We start from the raw sequence: 24,654 nt of genomic DNA on the forward strand, positions 1-24,654 counted from the left end.
TACATCAAGGCAATTTCATCTCAAATCATACAGGTCAATAGTGAATGTGTCACATCACTACTTCAAAGTTTGCTGAAAAAAATATATGTTGAAGTTCTACATGATACCTCTCCAAAACTACAGTCTTTTGACTTTTTTTGATGATTTTAAAATGCTACAGACCTCTCTTTAAATGAGAGTATTTGTGAAAATGTTGTAATGAAAGGGAACATTGAAAGATTGTAATACAGAACCAAAAGTGATAGAGATCTGAATTTATTTTCAATAAATACATTTTTCCCAATATTATATATAAAAACAAAGATGAGGTGACTTACCGAACAAAAGCACTGGCAGGTCGATAGACACACAACCAAACACAAACATACACACAAAATTCAAGCTTTCGCAACAAACTGTTGCCTCATCAGGAAAGAGGGAAGGAGAGGGAAAGACGAAAGGAAGTGGGTTTTAAGGGAGAGGGTAAGGAGTCATTCCAATCCCGGGAGCGGAAAGACTTACCTTAGGGGGAAAAAAGGACAGGTATACACTCGCACACACGCACATATCCATCCACACATACAGACACAAGCAGACATATTTAAAGGTCTTTAAATGGTCTTTAAATATGTCTGCTTGTGTCTGTATGTGTGGATGGATATGTGCGTGTGTGCGAGTGTATACCTGTCCTTTTTTCCCCCTAAGGTAAGTCTTTCCGCTCCCGGGATTGGAATGACTCCTTACCCTCTCCCTTAAAACCCACTTCCTTTCGTCTTTCCCTCTCCTTCCCTCTTTCCTGATGAGGCAACAGTTTGTTGCGAAAGCTTGAATTTTGTGTGTATGTTTGTGTTTGTGTGTCTATCGACCTGCCAGCGCTTTCGTTCGGTAAGTCACCTCATCTTTGTTTTTATATATAATTTTTCCCACGTGGAATGTTTCCTTCTATTATATTGATATCATTTTTCCCAATATTATAAGACATGATTAATATGTACACACTTCTGAGCCTTTTTTGGGAAAAATAAACTGTGAAAATTGAGTTTTTTTGCGAATATCAAAGAAATGAGAAAGTGGAAGGATCACTGTCTGTCAGCTATGACATTAACACGTTAAATTCTGGAAACATCAAAATATTTGTACATAAAAGTGAAAGAATCAAAAATAATTTGGTTACTGAGAAATTAATTTCTCCAAAACCCCCATCCCAAATGCTCTAAAAATTTCATGGTACATTAGTTTGTCATTGTACAATGTACAATCAGAGTGGGCAGTACTTCTCTGTACAAAATGTGAGAAAGTTTTTAGGTAGACCTAGCTCTACTCTGATGGTCAAACAATAATGGACACTTAAATTGATCACTGATTTTGAGTAAATGTCATGCAAAACTTGTATTTCTGAATCAATATAATTACTTTACAACATTATAAGTGAGTGGGAAAACATCTCATAATTTTGTTTGAAAGCATTTTATATTAAAAATAAGATATATAGAATACTGATAGCAAATTCTCTTTTTATGATGTTATTCAAAAATTATTATTGTCTTCTGTAATGATTTTACTTCTTCATGACTTTGCATGAATTAAAATTGCCTATAATGAAGCAGTCAATGCTACAGTGTTGAAACGAATTCATTTGTTTTTTTCATCTGCTTCTGATTGAACTTGCACAGCCGAGTTGAATTTGCACACACACAAGAGCAGTTCTTGGGAAATGGTAACTGCACACTGATCTTTTGATGACGACCATTTGAAAGCATTAGAAGGACCATGAGGTGTCATAGAGGAGATGGTTATATCTTGCAGCTCATGAGAAACACTTATTATTTGCCTCACCCACCACTGATTGCCATACACACAAGATATGAAGTGGCTCACTACAAAGTCTTCTAATGTATACTGTGATTGCTGCATTTCACTCACAGAAAAGAGCTGCATTTCATGGAGAACTGTTCTTGCAATATATATGCCACACCAGGATGCAGCGCAGTAGTGACTCGATTGAATTCCTGTCACAGCCTTCATAGCAGACCACTCTTCTCTCTCTTTTTCTTTTTTAAACGGAATTCCCTTAATGTACTATTATTTAGAATTAAGAGTTTCATGTTTGTTACTAATGTTGATATGGTGTGCACAAATCTAGTATCATCTCTTATAGCACCAATAGCTTCATGTTGGAGATAAAATCCTACTGCAAGATGTTTACAGAAATCTCTTATCCCACCACAGGCACTTTTTCCATTACATGTTGCTGAAAATATCCACTTTTTGTCTTAATTGCTGTACTACAGTGTTGACAAAGCTCATAAAGCTGAAAGCAGTTTTTAAAATGAGATGCTGTACCATCAGTCACATACACATGTTTAGAAAATGCATGGCCTCCAGATGCTATATCATCAGTTATCGTGCTGACAGGGTAGCATGCATGTGCACTGTCATGAATGAAATCGTCACTGACAATAGCAAAACAGTGTTGAGTTCCAAGGTAGTGAGCAACACATGTGAATGAATATTGATACCTGTGATGTGTGCCAGTGGTAACTTTGAATTTTAGTTGCGGCTTATTTTACTTCTACTATGGCCTGTCTCTGAAGCCTCCGGTTGTGATGGTGAGCTGTTCCTTTCATGACCCATCGCCTAACCTCTGTAACAAATTTCTGTGGCTCTACTGTCTGCTTCACCAACTTGCCTCTCTCCCACAATGCAAAGGTTACATCATTATCAATATCCTGAAGTTGTAATGCTTCAACAGTCATCATTTCAGCACCATGACATGTTGCATACTCCTGCAACCAATATTTATCTTGCAGCTCTTGACATATATACAAAAGCATCAGGTCCACCTCTTTGTACTTCTTTCCAGTTCTACTGCTTATGATGAAACAAGTACCTGTGCATACTTCCTTCATTGGCATTTTACCCATTTTGGTCATAAAAAATAGAACTTTGAGAGGCCAATTTTTATATTCGGTTTTGTTATAACCTTTGATCACTAATTATTGCATGGATATTCAAACACACTCGCTTTGAAACAATAGCTCGTTACATGATAACAACTTAGTATCTCTTATTCAACTGCTGTGCCGTGACATGCGACCGGCACCGTTCGTAGCTAGGTGGCGCTCCCGCACTCAGCTGAGTTGCGGAGCGCCTCTATCGCCATTTGCACGTACTGTCGTGACGGCACTGTTAAATGTCGTGGCACTGTCACAACACTTTTCCCCCCTTGAAAAAAAAAAACCCTCACTTCCTTGGAGACATGGACAGTGCGGAGACATCCATGGCCTCTTGTGAGGTCCCGAGAAGATCCTGCGGAGAGACACGAGAGTATGGTCGAAAATGTCCAGGACGGAAGCTCATGTGTGGAACGTGCCTCCTGGACGAGATGATGGGTGAAAACTCCGGAGCAGCATCCATAGGTGTCGTGGACCTGGGGGTATGCTCCAGTGAGATGAGTCCCGGAGAAGGTGGCGTTGCGACTGGGGCCGGTTCTGGCGTACTCGGAAGCGGTAGCGACGTCAGCTGCATCAACACGTACGGTAGATCGGCAGCAGTGACAGGACTGGCTTCTCGGGCTGGTGGAGGCGAAGGAAGGGGCAGTGGCACCGGCATGGCCACCACTCATGGGCGCATCTGGTCATAATGGCGAACAACCATGCCGTCGTCTGTACGTATTTCACAAAGCCGGCGGCTGCAAAGAGCCTTGACCACCCCTGTAATCCATTTAGAGCGAGATCCATACCCTCGTGTCCACACATTGGCGCCCACTGAGTATTTTCCCGCACTAGGGGACACAGCACAAGGCCTGAAAGGGTGAAGCAGGTGCAGTAGAGTGTGCGGTTGGTGGGCATGCAAGAGTTCAGCAGGGCTGCGATCACCCAGAGGTGTGAAGCGATAAGAACTCAGAAATTGCAGCAGGGCGTCATCTGTGGAAAAATCACTAAGGAATTTTTTCATCTGGCTTTTGAAAGTGCGGACAAGGCGCTCGACCTCCCCATTTGATTGCGGATGGAAGGTTGGTGCTGTAACATGATGAATCCCTTGTCCAGTACAAAAATCACGGAAGGCCTACGAAGAGAACTGAGGGCCATTGTCCATGATGATCGTGGATGGAAGATCTTCTAGCACAAAGATTTTGGACAAAGCCAGCGTCATCGCCGCAGTGGTGGGCAGCAGACATCAAACAACAAACGGAAACTTTGAGAAGGTGTCAATCAACAGTAGCCAATAAGTACCGAGGAAGGGGCCGGCAAAGTCAGCGTGCACCCATTCCCATGGCTGCGCTGGATCAGGCCACGGAGAGGGCATAGTACGAGGTGCAGCCAGTTGTTGAGGACAATGACCACACGCAGCAACCATGTGGGCAATGTCCGAATCAATACCGGGCCAATAAACGTGCCTGCGGGCCAGGGACTTAGTCCGAGAAATACGCCAATGGCCTTCATGTAACAGTTTGAGAACATCTTTGCGAAGAGAGGCTGGCACCACAACCCGTGGAGATGGGCCATCTGTGGCCAGAAGAACAACACCATAATGAACAGACAGACGAAGGCGCAAGGCATGGTAGTTGCGAAGGGGATCCGATGCCCGGCCCTTGGTCCTGTCCGGCCAACCCCGTCGAACAAAACCGATCACCTGACGCAGGACCGGGTCCCGCGCAGTAGCCGACGCAACCTGCGAACCTGTAAGTGGAAAACCCTTGACCACACGACGTTCTTCCTCATCAATGTGGAAACAGAGTAGTTCATCACGATTGAAAACTGGGTTGGGGCCCATCGGCAATCGCGACAATGCGTCAGCGTTGGCGTGCTGGGCCGTGGGGCGATAGTGAATCTCATAGTGAAAACAAGACAAGTATAAGGCCCAACGTTGCAGGTGGTGAGCTGCCTTATCCGGAAGTGATGCCGATGGGCTGAACAGAGAGACCAGCGGCTTGTGGCCGGTGATGAGGTGAAACTTAGAACCATACAAAAAAACGCTGAACTTTTTTAGAGCATAAATGATAGTGAGCGCCTCCTTTTCAATTTGAGAGTAACGCCGTTGCGCATTGTTGAGGGTCTTGGAAGCATAGGTAATGGGTTGTTCCGACCCATCCTCATACCGATGGGCGAAAACAGCCCCTAGGCCATACTGTGACGTGTCAGTCGCCAGATCCAAGTGCTGACCCGGATGGAATGTGGCAAGACAAATGAGCCTTCAGGTGGACAAAAGCCTGCTCACACTTGTCGGATCAACAGAAAGGGACGTTTTTTGCATAACAGTTGATGCAGAGGATGAGCTACCACTGCTGTGGATGGAATGAATATCTTGCCTAGAAATGCCTGAAGTTCTTTGACCGAAGACGGCCGGGGTAGAGCGTTAATGGCCGCAATGTGCTGACATAGAGGACGTATACCCTCACGGGACAAGTGGAAACCAAGATACACAATGGAGGGCTGGAAGAACTGTGACTTGTCGAAATTGCACCTCAACCCAGCCGAATGCAAAACCTGAAACAGTGAATGCAAATTGCGAAGATGCTCCTCAGTGGAGGCCCCTGTGACAACAATGTCATCCAGTAGTTTATGCAGCTGGGAACGGAAGCCGTGAGCTGTTCCAAAAACCGCTGAAAAATGGCCGGCGTGCTAGCGACACCAAATGGTAACCGCTGGTACTGATACAACTCACAAGGAGTGTTGATGACGAGAAATTCCTTGGAAGAAGCATCCAACGGCAACTGATGGTACGCCTCCGATAAGTCAAGTTTGGAAAAGAACTGGCCCGCAGCGAGCTTGGTAAATAACTCCTCAGGACAGGGAAGAGGATAAGTGTCAATGAGGCTCTGAGTGTTGACAGTGGCTTTAAAATCACCACACAATCGCAGACTCCTGTTTGGTTTAGAAACCACCACAATTGGCGATGCCCATTCACTGGAGGTAACAGGAAGGAGAATCCTTGAAGCTGTTAACCTGTCTATCTCAGCCTTGACAGGTGCACACAATGCCACCGGAATAGGGCGTGCCCGGAAAAACTTAGGGCGAGCTGTAGGTTTAAGAGTAATGTGGGCTTCAAAATCCTTGGCACGACCCAGACCAGCAGAGAACATGGACGAAAATTCAGAACACAATCCATCCAGCTATTGATATGGAATATCCTCAGATATGAGGCGCACATCATCATCAATGGAGAACTCGAACAACTGGAAAGCATCATAACCGAACAGGTTCTCAGTGCCCGCATGATCCACCACATAAAACGCGAGGGGCCTAACAACAGACTTATAGGCAGTGGAAGCATCAAACTGGCCAATGATAGGAATTTTCTGTTTATTATAAGTTCTCAGATTTCGCGTAACTGGAGACAAGGGAGGGGAGCCCAACTCCAAATATGTGCGAGAATTAATGAGAGTTACTGCAGAGCCAGTGTCCACTTGCATGCGAATGTCTTTATCCAGAACACGAACAGTAACAAACAACTTATTTGTTTGAGAAAGCACACAGTTAACATCCATGTCTGATGCCTCGTCCTCTTCGACAGGAACTTTAGGGGACTGACACACAGAAGCAATGTGGCCTTTTTTCCTACATGAATTACACGTGGTCCAACATTTTGGACACGCGCCCCTGTCATGCTGAACGAAACAACGTGGACAAGAAGGAAGTGCGGAACGAACCTGCTTCTGTGGTTGCTGTTTTTGCTGCGAGTGTTGCGGCCCAACGCGACATTGTTTATGCGAATGAACCGCTGCCACACCTTCGTTCTCCTGTGAAACAGACAAATTGTCCATGTCAAAAGTTGACTATACAGCGCCTACATCACACCACGCATCTATTTGCGCGCCAGCAGCGTGAGACACTTCAAAGGATTGAGCGATGCTTAGAACTTCCGACAACGATGGGTTTGGCAGTTGTAGGGCACATTGCCAAACTTCTTTATCAGGAGCAAGCCTTAGAATAGCATCCATAACCATTGAGTCAGCATAAGACTCATGATGAGTGTCCGTGACAAACTGACATTTCCTACTCAGACTGTGTAGTTCCGCTGCCCAAGACCGGTAAGACTGATGGGGCTGTTTACGACACTGGTAGAATGCCACACGGGTGGCAACAACGTGGGTGTTTTTTCGGTAATAGTTAGACAATAAGTCACGCATTTCTTGGAAGCACAGAGAGGCAGGTTCCCGCAGAGGGTCTAACTGAGATAGCAGCTGATAGATCTGTGGGGAAATCCAAGATAGAAATAACGACTTACACATAGGAGCATCGAGAATGCCAAAAGCCAAGAAGTGTTGCCACAAATGCTTCTCATAATCCTCCCAATCTTCAGCGGCCTCGTCGTAAGGAGGGAATGGAGGCGGAGAAGAGGAAGACAGACGATGAGTAAGCGACGTCGACAACGCCTGAATAGCAGCCGTCAGCTGTGTTTGTTGTGCCTGAATAGCAGCCGTCAGCTGTGTTTGTTGTTCAATGAGCGCTTGCATAAGCTGTTCAATGTCTGCCCCGTCACAAACACACAAATCCACAACGCAGTGAAAATATCCCATCCCCATCGCCAAAAAGTGTTATAACCTTTGATCACTAATAATTGCGTGTATATTCAAACACACTCACTTTGAAACAATAGCTCGTTACATGATAACAACTCAGTATCTCTTATTCGACTGCCGTGCCGTGACATGCGGCCACGCCGTTCATAGCTAGGTGGCGCTCCCGTGCTCAACCGAGTTGCGGAGCGCCTCTATCACCGTTTGCACGTACTGTCGTGGCGGCACTGTTAAATGTCGTGGCACTGTCACAACAGGTTTCTCCTTTTTCATTAGGAGATAGCTTCCCTTATTGATATTACCATATATCTTTGTACCTTTTTAACTTTTTCTTGATTTTCACTAACAGAGATAACATCAACCTGGTTAGGACTTTGCCTGCTGCAATCTTTGTCATCACTTAGGTAATATTCCAGAGCAACATTAAGTGCATCGTCTTGCAATGGATATGCACAGTAAGAACCTGGACATGTCCAAATACTCTTCTCATTCTTTATTTTATGAGCTTTTGAAATGAGATAATGTGAGGAAGTGGGTATGTATCTCTGTATCTACTGCTTAGAGTAGTTACCTGGTATCAGTGTCAGAAACTGCACCTTCGCAGTGGCTACTGGAGTAGCAGTATTTTGTTTTTGAAACCACACATTGCATTTCATGCACATATCAATATCTTCTTGTTCTCCACCAAGTGCGTCTACATTATATGTTTCACAAAGTTTTGAAGATCTTGCGTACATAAAACTTTTCAATTTCTTCCACTTTTCTTTTTATGTACTGTATCTTCTTGTGCTTCTGACCTTTCCTGAATGTTTAAAGGGGGATGTAGTAGGAGCTTTAGCAGAAATGCTAACAGTCAATGCATCAACAACTCCACACCAAGGAATATCTGCACTGCCTTTTTCAGTTTCACATTTGGGTGATGGTGATTGTTCAGGTGGAATTGTCACTAAATTTCTTCATGTACTGAGCATAGCAATTCCTGCACAATGGATGTGATGCTAAAACTGTTACTTGAGGACAAAGATATTTCTGCAATACCTCTGACAGATCTCCAACAACCTTGAAGTGTTTTTTGCTTTTCTTGAACACCACCTTTTTGTGCCTTTTATTCGTAGTGCATACACCTCACTCTTTCACTACTGTATTTCCTCACTGACACTATATCGAACAAAGAGTTCAAGCCAAACACAAAACTCAATGAGAATGGTTTATGCGTAAGTTCTCTCATTTGTTATAAACAGAAGAGCACTGGAAACAGTGTTGCCAACATGCATATTTTACACTAGAAATTCAGTGATGCAAAATACAAAGAATGTCGAAAAATTTTTAATGCTTTACACAGAAAAATATTACCCACTGTGTTTCTAATGACATATTAACCAAACAATATTTTCTGTAGTTCTCAAAAGTTTTCAGATGGGGGTTTTTCAGTAAATAATTCATAAAACTCATAAAAATGCAATTTTTTACATTTTTAGTAATAAATATTTACATAATACAGATAGCTGGAGCAGAGAAGATACTGTTTATAATTACATCAGTAGTATCTGGTAATATGACAGGGAAGATGGCATTCTGTCACTTTCCAAATTAGAAAAAAAAACATGTTTTTGATTGGGAAAATTAACTTAAATTTTGTATCTTCATCTTAAATTTGTAAGTTAAAGGAAGCTCATAAGTTTGCAAGTCTTAGCTAAATTTCAACACACTAAGAGGTTGCTTTAACACAAGACATCTTAAGTACTTTTGGTTTATTAGTTATATATTTTTTATTCAAAGGGTTGTACCATTTACAGAAATTAAGATAAAAAAAAACTTTATTTCTTAACACTTATGATGTGGAGGTCTAATATATATTTTTTCCAGAGAATTTCATGACAATGAATTGACACGACCTGTATGATTTGAGATGAAATCACCCATTAATACTTGTTTCATAGATCACGAATACGACATTTTGTAATGATGTGGAAAGCATCAGTTTAACATAAGTTTTCTTTATACAACATAAAGGTGTATAACTTTGCTACCGCCGGATTATCCCCAACATTTAAAGCTTTAATGAAACAAATTGGTTGCACATATATCATTCAGAGTATTTTCCATCAGTGGCCACTACTTTCCCCCATCTTTCAGGCAGTGTATGAATCCCGCATTGAAAAAATTGTTCATCTTTTGAAGCAATCACGAAACGATCTAATTTGTAACTTCTTCACGAGATCAGAAGTGTTGGTCAGCCAGGCCATGTGCCATTGATCTAAACAGGTTATAAAGGGAGAAATGTCTGGAGAATACGTCGGGTGGGGTAGGACTTCTCAATTTAACATTTCCAAATACATTTTGACCTCTTTTGCAACATGGGGTCGAGCATTGTCATGCTGCAAAATCACTTTATCCTGCCTCTCACTGTATTGCAGCTATTTGTCTTTGAATGCTCTGCTCATATGTATTAATTGCATTTGATAACAAGCACCTGTGATTGTTTCACTTGGTTTTAACACCTCATAGTACATGATGCCGAGCTGGTCCCACCAAATGCAGAGCATGATCTTGGAGCCATGACTATTCGGTTTGGCTGTCAATGTGGAAGCTTGGGGGGGATATCCGCATGTCTTTTTTGCATTTAGGGTTATCGTAATGAACCCATTTTTTGTCCGCAGTCACAATGTGATGCAGAAATCACTTCCGTTTTTGCCTCTGAAGCAACTGCTCACAAACACACAAACGCCATTCAACGTCTCTTGGTTTCAGCTAACACGGGACCCAAGTTCCTTCTTTCTGAATCATGTCCACAGCCTTGAGACGTTTTGAAATGGCTTGCTGTGTCACTACCACTAATCGTGCCAATCCTTTTTGAGTTTGACACGAGTCTTCACTCAGCAATGTCTCCAATTCTGCATCTTCGGAAATATTCTCTCTTCCACCACTATGCTGGTCCACAATGTTAAAATTACCATTCTTGAAGTGTTGAAACCACTCACGACACATTCTTTCACTAATAGCATCCTTACCATGTGTACTTATGAGCGTTCGATGAGATTCAGCTGCTGTTTTCTTCATATTGAAACAGAACAGTAACACCTACCACAAATGATGAGAATTAGGCTCGTAAACTGACATTTTCAATCAAGAACAGCTTGTAACCACCCTGGTGTAAAACCTGTCCCATGCACCCTCCCACCACCACCTACTCCAGTCCTGTAACCTGGAAGGTGTACACGATCAAAGGCAGAGCCACGTGTGAAAGCACCTACGTGATTTACCAACTGACCTGCCTACACTATGAAGCTTTCTATGTGGGAATGACCAGCAACAAACTGTCCATTCACATGAATGGACACAGGCAGGCAGTGTTTGTTGGTAAAGAGGATCATTCTGTGGCTAAACATGCCTTGGTGCACGGCCAGCACATCTTGGCACAGTGTTACACTGTCCAGGTTATCGGGATACTTCCCACTAACACCAACCTGTCAGAACTTCAGAGATGGGAACTTGCCCTTCAGTATATCCTCTCTTCCCGTTACCCACCAGGCCTCAACCACCGCTAATTTCAAGTTGCCGCCGCTCATACCTCACCTGTCATTCAACAACATCTTTGCCTCTGTACTTCCGCCTCGACTGACATCTCTGCCCAAACTCTTTGCCTTTACAAATGTCTGCTTGTGTCTGTATGTATGCGGATGGCTATGTGTGTGTGTGTGTGTGTGTGTGTGTGTGTAGGTAAGTCTTTCCGCTCCCGGGATTGGAATGACTCCTTCCCCTCTCCCTTAAAACCCACATCCTTTCGTGTTTCCCTCTCCTTCCCTCTTTCATGATGAAGCAACCATTGGTTGCGAAAGCTTGAATTTTGTGTGTGTGTCTATCAACATGCCAATGCTTTCGTTTGGTAAGTTACATCATCTTTGTTTTTAGATATATTTTTCTCACGTGGAATGTTTCCCTCTATTATATTCATATCATTAATTTTCAATGAGTTTGATAGAAATAAAGTCTCTTTGTGCTCTAGGTTGCCCTGTTTCCCTTTTAACAATATTACAAATTGTTTTAATTTTATTTTTGGATGTGCTAATTTCAGACATATTGCACATACTTCTGGACTTTTTAATAATTCTTCTTAATACAGTGCAGTTATTTTTATAATGTTTCACTGTTTCTGGATCATTACTCCTTCTAGCTATAAGACACATTTCCCTTTTCTGTTCTCAAGATATTTTTATCCCTTTAGTGAGCCATGGCTTTTTAGATGGTTTATTACAATTAAATTTTGCTGTTTTCTTAGGGAAACTGTTTTTAAATATAATCACAAATATATCATGAAATAGATTAAATTTTAAATTAGCATCAGGTTCCCTCCACACCTCGTCCCAGTCTTACCTGTTGCAAGCTTTCTGTAAAATTTTCAATTGTTAAATTGTTAATTGAATGCACAATTTTGGAGGACTGTTTTGAATTACTGCATGGAGCTATGTCATATACTGTAACTGGCTGTACATCATTATCAGACAGATCATTGTTAATAGGAAAAGTTCTTATGTGATTAAACTTATCTTGGTCTATATAAACATTATATATCAGTGTACTGCTTAGGAAAATCAATACCTGACATCAGATTGAAAGAAGCAAGTAATAACTCAAAGTCAAGGTTTCTCTCTGACTCTTTCAGAAAATCTACATTGAAATCAGCACAAACAATAATGTCTGACAGATAGCACAGCAAAGAATCCAAGTTTTTCAAAAATAGCTGAAAATTTCCCCTTGGGGACCTATACATGACTACATTGATAAAAGTACCATTATTAGTATAAGCTCACATGTACATGCTTCTATATGTTGCTCTACAAATTTTTTTAGTTCCTAAATATTTCACACTGTGACAGATTTTAACATATATGGCAACTCCTCCTCTCTCCATAGTGTCTCTGCTTATATGTGCTGAAAGTTTGTATGCACCTACATTAACCTTTTTCATAGCTGTGATTATATAATGCTCAGACAGGCATAGTACATCTGTTCAACCCTTAGTTTCTAAATTTTCTAAACAAACAATAATCTACTTTTGGTTTTTAATCCCCTGATATTCTGATGTAATATGCTAACATTATTTTTTGTTGTGCTTTTATGAGAATCTTGTGACATACTAATATTATTTTTCACTGTACTTTTATGAGAATCTTGTGACATTTTAACGTATGTAGTACCTGCCTGTCCAAGCTTCTTGTTAAGCTTAATTTCATTCAATGTTGAATAATTGGATGCTGATCTTAGCCTAAAAAAGAGATACTCTCATGAGTTTCTGTGCCTCCCCTTAAGGATTTTGCTATCATCCCAGCCAATTTACCCTTCCATTTCCTATTGAGATGCAGGCCATGTCTCGTGAAGTCCCACCTACCAATACCATCAACAGGATCCAAACCTATGCCTGACAAAGTAGCCACCCAAAGCATCTGGCCTATTTCTGTATTGACCCCCCTGATGTAGCTGTTCAGTTGGAGCCAATTATACTGCATGAAAACAGTGTGGTTCATCGCAGATGCTATTTGTACCAGGTCACACTCAATACTGTAGCCCTGATCCCTATCAATACTGTTCCCCAATTCACCCACTACCACAACATGATCCTGCTTTGTAAAACCCTTGCACAATGGTCTCACATTCTCTATCACTTGGTCAAGACATGCACTGGGCTCGAAAAAACTTGTGATCTGCTATGCGTCACCTAATTTTTCTTGCAAGATTTCTTTAGAATTTGTGTTGCGCATCTCTGCATATGTTCAATGCCATCTTTCAAATGTTATCAAGATCTGACTGAATATTTGTGCAGGTTTTATCAGACAGTACTTCATTACAGATAACTGCATCATCTGCGGAAAATATGAGCTAACTGTTAATATTGTCTGCCAGTTATTAACACAAATATGAACAGCAAGGATCCAAACTCACTTCCCTGCTGCACACCTGAAGTTATTTCTACATTTGTTGATGACTCTTTATTCGAAATAACATGCTGCATCCTTCCTAACAAGAAATCCTCTGTCCAGTTACAAATCTGGCTTGATATCCCAGAGGATCATACTTCCCTGATAAGTGTAGGTGGGCGTACAGAGTGAAATGCTTTTTGGAAACCAAAAAATACTGTATCTACCTGACTCTTGATCCATGGTTTTCAAGATGTCATGTGAAAAATATGCACATTGTGTTTTGCTTGATTGATGCTGTTGGAATCCATGCTGTTTGCATTGAGGAGGTCATTCAGTTTGAGATACCTCATTATGTTTGAGCTCAAAATGTGTTATATGATTCCACAACAGATCAATGTCAAGGATGTTAGATAGTAGTTTTCTGGATCATTTCTGCTACCCTATGGTTTCTTTCAACTAGTGGGCACTTTTTTTTCTTTTTTTTTTAAATTCAGGGGATCTTTGCTATTTCTCTTTTTTTATCTCAGTACATCAGAGTCCTCACTGAGTGCTGGTGAACATGATAAATTTTCTTTCTACATACAGTGGCACATTTAGCAACTTTTAGCTGTCTCTGTCTTTTGTACATTGTCCATATGATGTATAACTATTCTATATTGTTGGAAACTGCACAGCTCTTATTGCCATCTGAAATTATAAATATCTTAGCAAAAACAACCAAGTCTAAAGAAATAATACATAATAATGATCTGTAATCTGTTGGTGGATTTACCAAGCATGAGACTGCTGATTCATCTTACTACAATTAAAAGTATAAATATACATTATTAGTAATATGTCATGTTTCTTGGTTACATTTGACAATAGCTTTAATTGTGGTCCTACACTAATGATAAGTAAATGATGGTGGTATTCTGAGACCAAACTTCAGTTGTTGGAACAGGTGAGACAAAGAAACAACCAAGAAGTTCTTCAAAAGTATGAATTTACTTTTATTTCTATAATACAAAACTGTAAACAGAGAACTAAACATTTTATTACTTAATATTTCAAAATCAAATTAAGTTAGGACTCCATGTGTTTTCCAATAACTATAAACATGTGATGCTTTTAGAATAAATTTTACCCTTTGTGAAACTTTTCCACATCACTTTTGTGCTACTCTCTACATAAAATCTGCTTCTTTTTTCTATAGCTTCCATGATCATATTACTGGAAATAGGAAATTTAATACTTCAATAAGGAGTCTGTAGTAAATGAGGTTGAAACAGAAGATAACTCAGCAATTATCATTGCTTTGTATCTAATCTGTTGACTGTTATTAGCACCCAAAGGATCTAGTACTATCATCTAATCCAGATTGAGTACATGATTTTGGCTTATTATTGTGAACACCTGTCTTAGAAATTGTATATAGAAAATTTAAAAGTCCTTAAAGCTGATCAACATATACAGTTAGAGTAAAGAGATTTACAGTTGTGAAGTGTCCATTTTGAATCTTACATGTCTGTGGAACTAGATATCTCCACCACGTAAGTAAGTTTATGCCCATGTACATATATTTTTATATAAAATATAATCACCTATACAAACTAGCTCTTTAACCTAATTACATAAAAATCTACACTATAACACTAAATTATACAGGCTCAACTCATAATATGAGTCGACATTTTGTGCAGGTTTACTGTTCTGTAGTATGTCAGAAACCACATTAATTCTAGTCAAGGCATTTTTTTACTTTCTTACTATTTAACAGTTACAGACAAAAATAAAATTAATGTCAATGTCAGATAACAAATTTAAACATCTGAAATTCAACCACTTTGAATGGCACATACCAGAATAAAATAATTTATAGTTTCAGCATTCGTATTTACACTTCTATAAACACTATACTATACATCTTGAGTAGTTGCAATAATATATACATGCTTCTCTCAAATGAGCTTGTTAATTATCACTATGGATTTAGCTCTACCATGTAAAATACATGTCTCAGGGCACACTTGTCAGTCTGACTGCATATTCAAATGTTAGATGCAACAGAAAATGAGAATTCAACAATGAAACACTGACCCATAATTGACATTCACCCATCTGGAAGAGCTGGTGATATATACTCAAAGACATTTACATTAACCACAGGAATTACAATATGGAACAGAACAAAGAATACTTTAATTCAGTGCAACACAGATTTATGTGTAATACTATAGTAATCATCAGTTTTATATTTGGTCGTGTTGAAATGTTACAATATATTCACAGCAGTGATCAAGAAAACAATACAGTTCACTGCAGAAAGACATTTTGTTCAAGTTAGTAGTGTTTCAGCATAAGTGCTGACAGATACAGTAGCTGATCAGCCTGTCAAATTACAATCATTAACAGTTTCTTCTGAAGTTTACTACAACTATCTGTTATTAGATTTGGGATCATTAAAATCGCTGCACTATTTACAGTAATTTAAAACAGCCTTTCTTTGGCACTTCTATATTATTATCTAATTTTCACTGTGCTGCTCTTGAGCTTTATCACTGCCCAGCTAGTGCTTATTCAAATGCAGTGAAGGCATATAAACCTACTGTAGTATTTCAGGAATTAATACCGCAGCTTTAAAATTCAGATATGTTTTGAGATATTGCCATTGGAGAATTAGAGAGAGAAAGAAGTAGATAGTTCTGCACTGTGCTTAGAGTGCTGTAGTGAGATACCTGAATGTGGGATTGGGTGCCATTCGGCTAGCTGGTTGCTATGTCTGTGACTGTGATGGTGAAATACTTGTTGATTCAGTGATGATGGTTGGCGTAGGTACATCGAGGGAATCATACAAAGGGAACTCACAACACAGCACAAATTTAAGAAACCATGGCACTTCTACGTAGAAAGAAGGTGGAATGGGAATCAGTGGTGACGTAGATGCCTTGTAGTAACGATATTCAGCATTACTGAAAAAAAAGAAATTTATTAAATATGACAATCTACATACATGTCACATATGCACGTACATTTACTTGTGCACATAAATAAAAGAATGTGGAAAATGGAAATATAAAAGATATTAATAGTATTTGATGCATGAGATGCAAATTAACTTACCATGTAAGTGGAACAACTGGATCAGATGTGAGTGTTACTAAATTTTCTCATACTATGTAATTTCTACTATTTGGAAGATTTAAAATTTTCATATCAGAAGAACAATCAAGATAGGAAACAAGGTGACAGGGTATTTGTTGGAAGGAGAAGTTGCTCAAAAAACTGAATCATGAGAAATGCAAGATTCAGGAAATGGTTCTAAAGGCTTTCCAGTATATTATTATATTAATAATACAGTATTTTAATAAGTTATTTTAACTGTCTGTATTTTTACTGATCTAACACTAGATACATGCCAAGACCAAATATTTATTTCTGTATACTAAGTTTGGTCTGTTAAAGCAGCAGAACAATTATAACTACAATTTAGCGAGCCACTCCAACTTGTAGGAAAAAGGAAGACCTCTTCTGCCTCACAAATAAGGTCCATTTTTATGATAACATAAATAATAAATAAAAATGAGGACAACCATTCACTGAGCTGATGTATTTGTGGTGTGCAGACATACATAAAACCCCAGATAATTTCACTACCCTTTGACCTACTACTATTTTCTTCCAGTTTAAGAATGAACTTGGGAGATCAGGTAGAGATGGGAGGGGCAGATGGAAAGCGATTCATTATTAACTTCAGCGTTGGACCTGAGTAAAAGTTTGGAAAGTTTACTGAATGGTAAAGAAAGCTCTAATCAATGGGAATTAAAGAAATATGGGAGCAAGGAAAAGAACAAAATTTATATAGATAAATACTGGTCCACAATAAATATAAACTAAGAAATATTGGAAGTTGGAGTGAAAGAAATTCTGTGATTAAGAAAGTGAAAATAACAGTGCATTCATCACAAAATGCTTAATGTATTTGGTTTAATTTTTGATTCTATGTATAATTTTTACTTACATTCTGAATATAAGAATTTTATCAAAGTTTTGAATATATTTTTTAGTTCTAAGTTCTGTTTGTTCACTTAAGATGTTTTTTGGATTTTTTTCCAGATGTATTCAAATTTCTGTTTCCTCTAAGGATTTCATGAATTTTACATACAATATAAAACGATTATTATAAAAGATATAAATTTTGTTAAATCATATCTCTGACACATAAATCGATACTGTAAACAGCCATGCACAAATATGACAAAACAAAGGTAAGTCATAATTGAAAAATAACATTTAGGACATTGTACTGTAAGTAAGAATTATACATAGAGCCAAAAGTTGTATGGTAGGTATTATTAAATAGATCTATGTGTTTCAAACAGTTTGTCGGGCAAAATCAAACAATGGGAAATCCAGGTAGGAACTTCAACGACGCAGGGAAAGATCGATTTGCTACTTACTATAAAGAAGGCACATTAAGTTGCAGACATGCACAATTAAAAGATACTTACGCAGAGCTTTTGGACACAGCCTTCATCAGGAAAAGAGAAACACACACCGTTCATACATACAAACAACGCACACCTCACACACACATGACTACCAACTCCGACAGATCATGGCATTCTGGCCCAAGCTGCTGTACTTGGCAGTCATGTGTGTGTGAGGTGAGCTTGCTCGAGTGTGAATGGCGTGTGTTTCTCTTTCACTGAAGAGGGCTGTGGCAAAAGCATTGTGTAACTGTCTTTTTAATTCTGACTGTCTGCAACTTAACATATATTCTTTGTGGTAAGTAGCAATCTATCTTTTCCTACTTTGATGATGCAGTATGTTGAGGCTGCAGAACAGCATATACAAGAAATAAAAATATATATGTTATATTTAAACTGCTGTAGTGTGTAAAGTGAAATATGGAGTATGAAATAGCTAGAATCTAGACTCACCAGAAAATTGTCATACATTGAGAAAGACAAACTCCGAACAAAGATAATGTGATTTTTAGACTAAATTAACAAACAAAGGGATCCTCATAAATCTGTAACAGAAAGAGGGACTGAATCGTGTTTTACCAGCAGTCAACAATGAGAAAGCTGAATACGGGCATAAAATAGAGTGGTTACCATGTCTGATTGCCATGCAGCATGCTTAGGTTCAATTACTGGCTGCTTGGGGACTGCATGATGTGTTGTAATGTGTTGTCAACTATAAAAGACTTGCAACTTGGCACCAAACTTCTCCAGGTGGGGACTCCTGTCCATCAGTGCCATATGATAATTTAATTTCATTTCCAGACTAACTTGTAAAAAGAAGAATGTTCAAGAAGGAAGGAATGATCATTAGTGTTTAATGTCCCATCAACATTGATGTCATTAGAGACAGAGCACAGGCTTACAATGTTTTGAGTCAGGGAGGAAATTGGCCGTTCCCTTTTGAAGGAACCATCCTCGCAAGTGCAGGGAGCAATTATGGAAATCACAGAAAACCTAAATCTGGGTGGTTCGACATGGATTTGAAGCATCATTGTCCTGAATTTGAGCCCAGTGTGCTAACAACTGTCCACCTCACTCAGTAATAATGTTCGTGCACCAGTGATACGGTAGTGAATTATTTTACAGAGAAGTTGGAAACAATGAAGCTCATTGTAAGACAAAGGAAAGAAATCTATCAGCTTGAACCTAAGGAGTTCTACACAAAAAGAAAACTGTAACATCTTTGGGCATATTATGCTCTGTCAGTAACATTGTAGTAAATGAGAAGAAACCAGACTGTTATTAGGAGAACTGTGAAAAGTGTACACTGAATTCTGGTATTTAACAGTATTTTCCTTGAATAAAACATATTGTGTCATGATTAAAAATATTTACAATAATCCTTAAAATATTTTTCAAGTGAATGCATGTAGAAATAGCATGTTGGCTAAACTGAGGGTTATTGGCAATAAAAGTTCTCTGATTACTTAGGAGTATTAATGTCTCACTAAAGTAGCCACCAAATATGGTGCACATTACAATGTAATATATGTGCTGACAAGATGGAATTTGATTTACTTTGACATGGTGAAATTATGATCTCCTTCCACTGAAACATAATAATCATACTCTAAGGGAAAAAAGAAAAAAAAATGCATTTGTCATTTACAACATGATTTCTCACTTTGGAATATTCTCATTTCTAAGGATATTGTGTTTCACTGCTCAATATTTCTTACAACTATGAGACAGTAAGAAACATAGTGAATGTGTTGAGGAAAATGTATTACAGAAAGGCATTGTTATCCTGATGCAATATCACCTAAGTATTATACTATGTAGTATGTTTCTTGTAAATGGGTTTCCCATGACTGGTGCAGCAGCAGCTATCATTAAGGTCCTTTGAACTGGAATAACTATTTTTAAGTCCACTCATTTACAGTCACTGCATTGTTATTAGCTAAAAGATGTGCAAAACAATTGCATGGCTAATTATAATTCAGACTGAAACACTCAATAAAGGAAACTGAGATACTCCAACTGTAGCTTTAACACTGTTCCTTAACTCAAAACAAGTTTCAGGTATCCCGCAGAAAGATAATAAAAGATAATGGTACAGATATTTAACTGAAGAGTCTAATAGTCAAGAAAGGGAAAACTGTAATGTAAAGGCAGTAAAGAGAACTGTAAAATACTGATGAGTTATTCACAGAAGAATGGAAAAAAACTAGCAAGGACACTCTCAATGAAGATCAGTTCGGGTTATGGAGAAATTTAGGAACACATGAGGCCGTACTAACCCTACAACCTCTCTTGGCGGACAGACGGAAGAAAGACAAACTGCATTTGTAGCATTTGTAGACTCAGAGAAATTTTAAAAAAATTTTGTTTGGAACACATCCTTTGGAACCATGAAGGCAGCAGAGGTAAAATGTAGGAAGCAAAAAGTTATGTATAACTTCCACAGAAACTAGACTGCAGTTATAAGTGTCAGACGACTTGAAAGGGATACAGTAGTTGAGATGGGTGAGGCACAGTTGTAGCCTCTCCTCAGCGGTATTCAATCTGTACATTGAGCAAGCAGTAATGGAAAGAAAGGAGAATTTTTGAAATGCATTAACATTCAGAGAGAAAAAAAAAACTTTTTGGCTTGATGATGACATTGTAATTTTTTCAGATATGGCAAAGGATTTAGAAGATGACTTGAAAAGAGGTTACAAGATTAATATCAATAATAATAAAACAAGGCTACTGGAACGTGGCTGAATAAAATCAGGCAATGTTGAGGGAATTAAATTAGGCATTGAGACACAAAAATTACTAGATGATTTTTTTTTATTTGAACAGCAAAATAACTGACTATGGCTGAAGTAGAGTCAAATGCAAACTGACAATAGCAAGAAAATACTTCTGAAAAAGAGAAAAGTTCCCACCTTACAAACATTTTATTTTTTAGTTTTACTGACTTCATACTGTGGTTGGTAGTAACATCATTGTACTTAGTGTATAATTATTTACAGGTGTTCTATCTGTTTTTGGGAACTTTTGCTGTGACTTCTCTGCAGTACGGTACTTAAAAAATGCTCATGCACGTAGTTTGCTAGGTGGTGTGGATCATTTATTGCTTTTCCTACTAAGTTATCAGTATGTTATTATGCCTTTGTTTTTCTCTCTCTGTTTCCTTTTTAATGACATTCCAGAGATTTAGAAAAGTTAAGTGTTAGGAAGTTTTATTTGATGGTATTTGTCTGGAGTATAGCTTTGTATGGAAGTGATATATGGACAATAAGCAGTTCAGACAAGCAAAGATATAAGTTTTTGAAATGTTATGCTGCAGAAAAATGTAGAAAATTATATGAGTGGATCAAATAACTAGTGAGGAGTTATCAAACTGAAATGGAGACAAAAGAAATTTGTGACACAACTTGATTAAAAGAAGGGATCGGTTGAGAAGAAATATACTAAGGCATCAAGGAACCATCAATCTGAAATGGAAAGACATGCAGGTGATAAAAATTGTAGAGGAAGACTAACGCTTGAGTACATTAAGCAGGTTGAAACTGATGTAGGTTGTGGCAGTTGTACACAGAACAGATTAGCATGGAGAGCTGAATTGAAGCAATCTTCAGACTGCAGGCCACATGAATAACAACAAAGAGAACTGAGACAGCTAACCCGAGGAAAACGAAGAAGAAGAGCAGAAGAAAAAGAAGAGCAAAAACCTGAAAAGAAGTTATAGATAATAAGGTATAATCATTTTAGATTTGCTGTTTATATCATTAATTGGTATATAAAACTAAATGGTCATTCATTGAGGGGTTGAATAACTAACTCTTTCACTGAACTGAATAACAGCAGTTATTTAGATCAGTATCGTTCAATGCAAAGTTAAGGCATTACTGCAGTGTTATCCACCTGGAGGTCTTGTACGCTTCTGAATACCTAGTAATGAACAAAAAGGCCTAATCGAAAAACTGGAGGCCAAGGAAAGGAAGATTTTGAGAAAGAATTTAGATCCCATCAAAGAGAATGGGGAATATAGAAGATGTCATAATCATAAACTGTATTCCCACATAGAGAAGATAACCGATACCATCTGGAAAAGAAGGATTATGTTTTATGGACATATGACCTGAATGAGCCCTGGAAGACTCACCAATCATATGATCACCTACTTTCAGGAGAAGAAAACAAAATGGGCCTGGTTCACAGAGGTAGAGAAATGCCTTAAAGATGTGGGGATCACCCATGATGACATCTTGGAGCATGTCCCACTCAAGGAGAAACTTATGGAGTGGCAGGGTCTCCAAGAAAAGCCAAAACTAAAAACAGGAAAGGCTTGGACCCAGGAGAGGAAGGAGAAATGCCGAGAATGAATTTGGAAACACTGGGCAAACATCAGAACACATAAACCAAGACAGTTGAAATAATGTGGTACAAATATGGCCTGTACGAAATGAATGAATGAAACTAATTGGTATATTTACTGAGTAACATCTAGTTCTTAAACACATCCAGTGTCTTCTTTCCCTCCACTGACAGGTGTATAGTATATTATAATCACTGTCTGATAACTTTAATATTTTGTGAATAAAACTGTCTGGCTCATTAAATAAATTTTCTATTTATGAGGCATTTCAGCAACTGCAATCATCAGATATCTGCAATTAAGATTAAAGGAACACAAAGAGTGGAAGTTGTTTGTTATACAACATCAAGCTACAAAAAATTATAAGATTAAAAATGTTTCTAAAACATTCTCTCACCAAAAAACTTTGAATGTACAGAAAAAAGTTCAGAGTCAGTATTAAAACATATGCCTGATTGGGATGTCACCTAACCAACAGTTGAAAAACTTATTTATTTATTTATTCTCTTTAAGGCATTGGTCTTCTGACTGGATTGATGTAGCCTGGCATGAATTCCTCTCCTGTGCCAACGTTTTCATCTCAAAATAGTACTTGCAACCTATGTCATCAATTATTGTATTTGCTTGATGTATTCCAAACTCTGTGTTCCTCTACAGTTTTTACCCTCTACAACTCCCTCTAGTACCACAGAAGCTATTCCCTGTTGTCTTAGCAGGTATCCTATCATCCTGACCCTTCTTACTGTCTGTGTTTCCCATATATTCCTTCCTCACCGATGAAACGGAGTACCCCCTCATTCCTTTCCTTATCTGTTCACCTATTTTTCAAGATTCTTCTGCAGCACCACATTTTAAATGCTTCAGTTCTCTTCTGTTCTATTTTCCCCACAGTACATGTTTCACTACCATACAATACTGTGATCCAAATGTAATTTCTCAAATTAAGGCCTGTGTTTGATATTAGTAGACTTTTCTTAGCTAGGAATGACCTTTTTGCCAGTGCTTATCTGCTTGAATCATTCTTGCTCCATCTGCCATGGATTCTTTTGCTGCCTAGATAGCAGAATTCCTTGACTGCATCTACTTTGAGATCCCCAGTTCTGATATTAAGTTTCTCACTGTTCTCATTTCTGCTACTTGTCATTACTTTCATCTTTCTTTAATTTGCTCTCAATCTACATTCTATACCCATTACACTGTTCATATCATGCAACAGATCCTGTAATTCTCCTTCACTTTTACTGATGACAGCAGTGTCATCAGTGAATCTTATCATTGATATCCTATCATCTTGAATTTTAATCTTGCACTTAAATCTTCCTTTTATTTCCGTCATTGCTTCTTTCTTGTGTAGATTGAACAGTAGTGGTGAAAGACTATATCTCAGTCTTACACCCTTTTTATTCTGAGCACTTCATTTGTGGTCTCCTACTCTTATTGTTCCCTCTTCTTCCTGTACATATTATCTGTCTTTCCCTATAGCTTACCCCTGCTTTTCTTGAATTTCAAGCATCTTCCACCATTTTACATTGTTGAATGCTTCTTCTAAGTTGGCACATCCTATGATTGTATCTTGATTTTTCTTCAGTCTTGCTTCCATTATGAACGCAATGTCAGAACTGCCTCTCTGGTGTCTTTAACTCTCCTACAGACAAACTTATCATCATCTAACAGGTCCTCAATTTTTTTCCATTCTTCTGTATGTTATTCTTGTCAGCAACTTGGATGCATGAGCTGTGAAGCTGACTATGTGATAACTCTTGCACTCATCAGCTCTTGCTATTTGTGGAATTGTATGGACAATGTTTTTTGAGAAAATCTGATGGTATATTGCCAGTGTCATACATTCTACACACCAGCATGAATAATTATTTTTTTTCCACTCCCAAATTATTTTAGAAATTCTGATGGAATATTATCTATCCCTTGTGCCTTAACTGATCTTAAGTCCATCAAAGTTTTTTTCACTGGATTCCCTATTTCTTCCCTATTGACTCCTGTTTCTTCTTCTATCATGCCACTGACCAAGTACTCCTCCTCATAGAGGCATCCAATGTACTCTTTCCATTTATCAGTTCTCTCCTCTGCATTTAAGTATGGAATTTGCATTGCACTCTTAGTAGAGGCATCCAATGTACTCTCTGCATTTATCTATTCTCTCCTCTGCCATTGCACTCTTAATGTTACTGCCCTTGCTTTTAATTTCATCAAAGTTTGTTTTGACTTTCCTATATGCTGAGTCATTCCTTCTGAAAATCCTTTCTTTCTCCATTTCTTCGCATTTTTCATGTAGTCATTTCACCTTGGCTTCCTTGCACTTTCTGTTTATTTCCTTAGATTCCCTGCACTTTATTTATTTCATTCGTTAGTGACTTGTAGCTCTGCAATCCTGAATTTCCGAGAACATTTTTGTGCTCC

General features: G+C 38.6%; 1 protein-coding gene across 2 annotated transcripts in view; it reads right to left on the minus strand.

The window, feature by feature from the left end:
- Positions 1-14,387: 14,387 nt before the first annotated feature.
- The window catches only part of LOC126481242 (uncharacterized), a 637,746-nt gene continuing 627,479 nt past the window's right edge, over positions 14,388-24,654 (minus strand). For both annotated transcript variants that reach the window (XM_050104856.1, XM_050104855.1), the window contains one exon: positions 14,388-16,370. In XM_050104856.1, coding sequence (XP_049960813.1) covers positions 16,175-16,370 — 196 coding nt within the window. In that variant the 3' untranslated portion in view covers positions 14,388-16,174. The remainder of the gene's footprint in view (positions 16,371-24,654) is intronic.

Source organism: Schistocerca serialis, chromosome 5 (assembly GCF_023864345.2).
Source record: "Schistocerca serialis cubense isolate TAMUIC-IGC-003099 chromosome 5, iqSchSeri2.2, whole genome shotgun sequence".
Classification (NCBI taxonomy): domain Eukaryota; kingdom Metazoa; phylum Arthropoda; class Insecta; order Orthoptera; family Acrididae; genus Schistocerca; species Schistocerca serialis.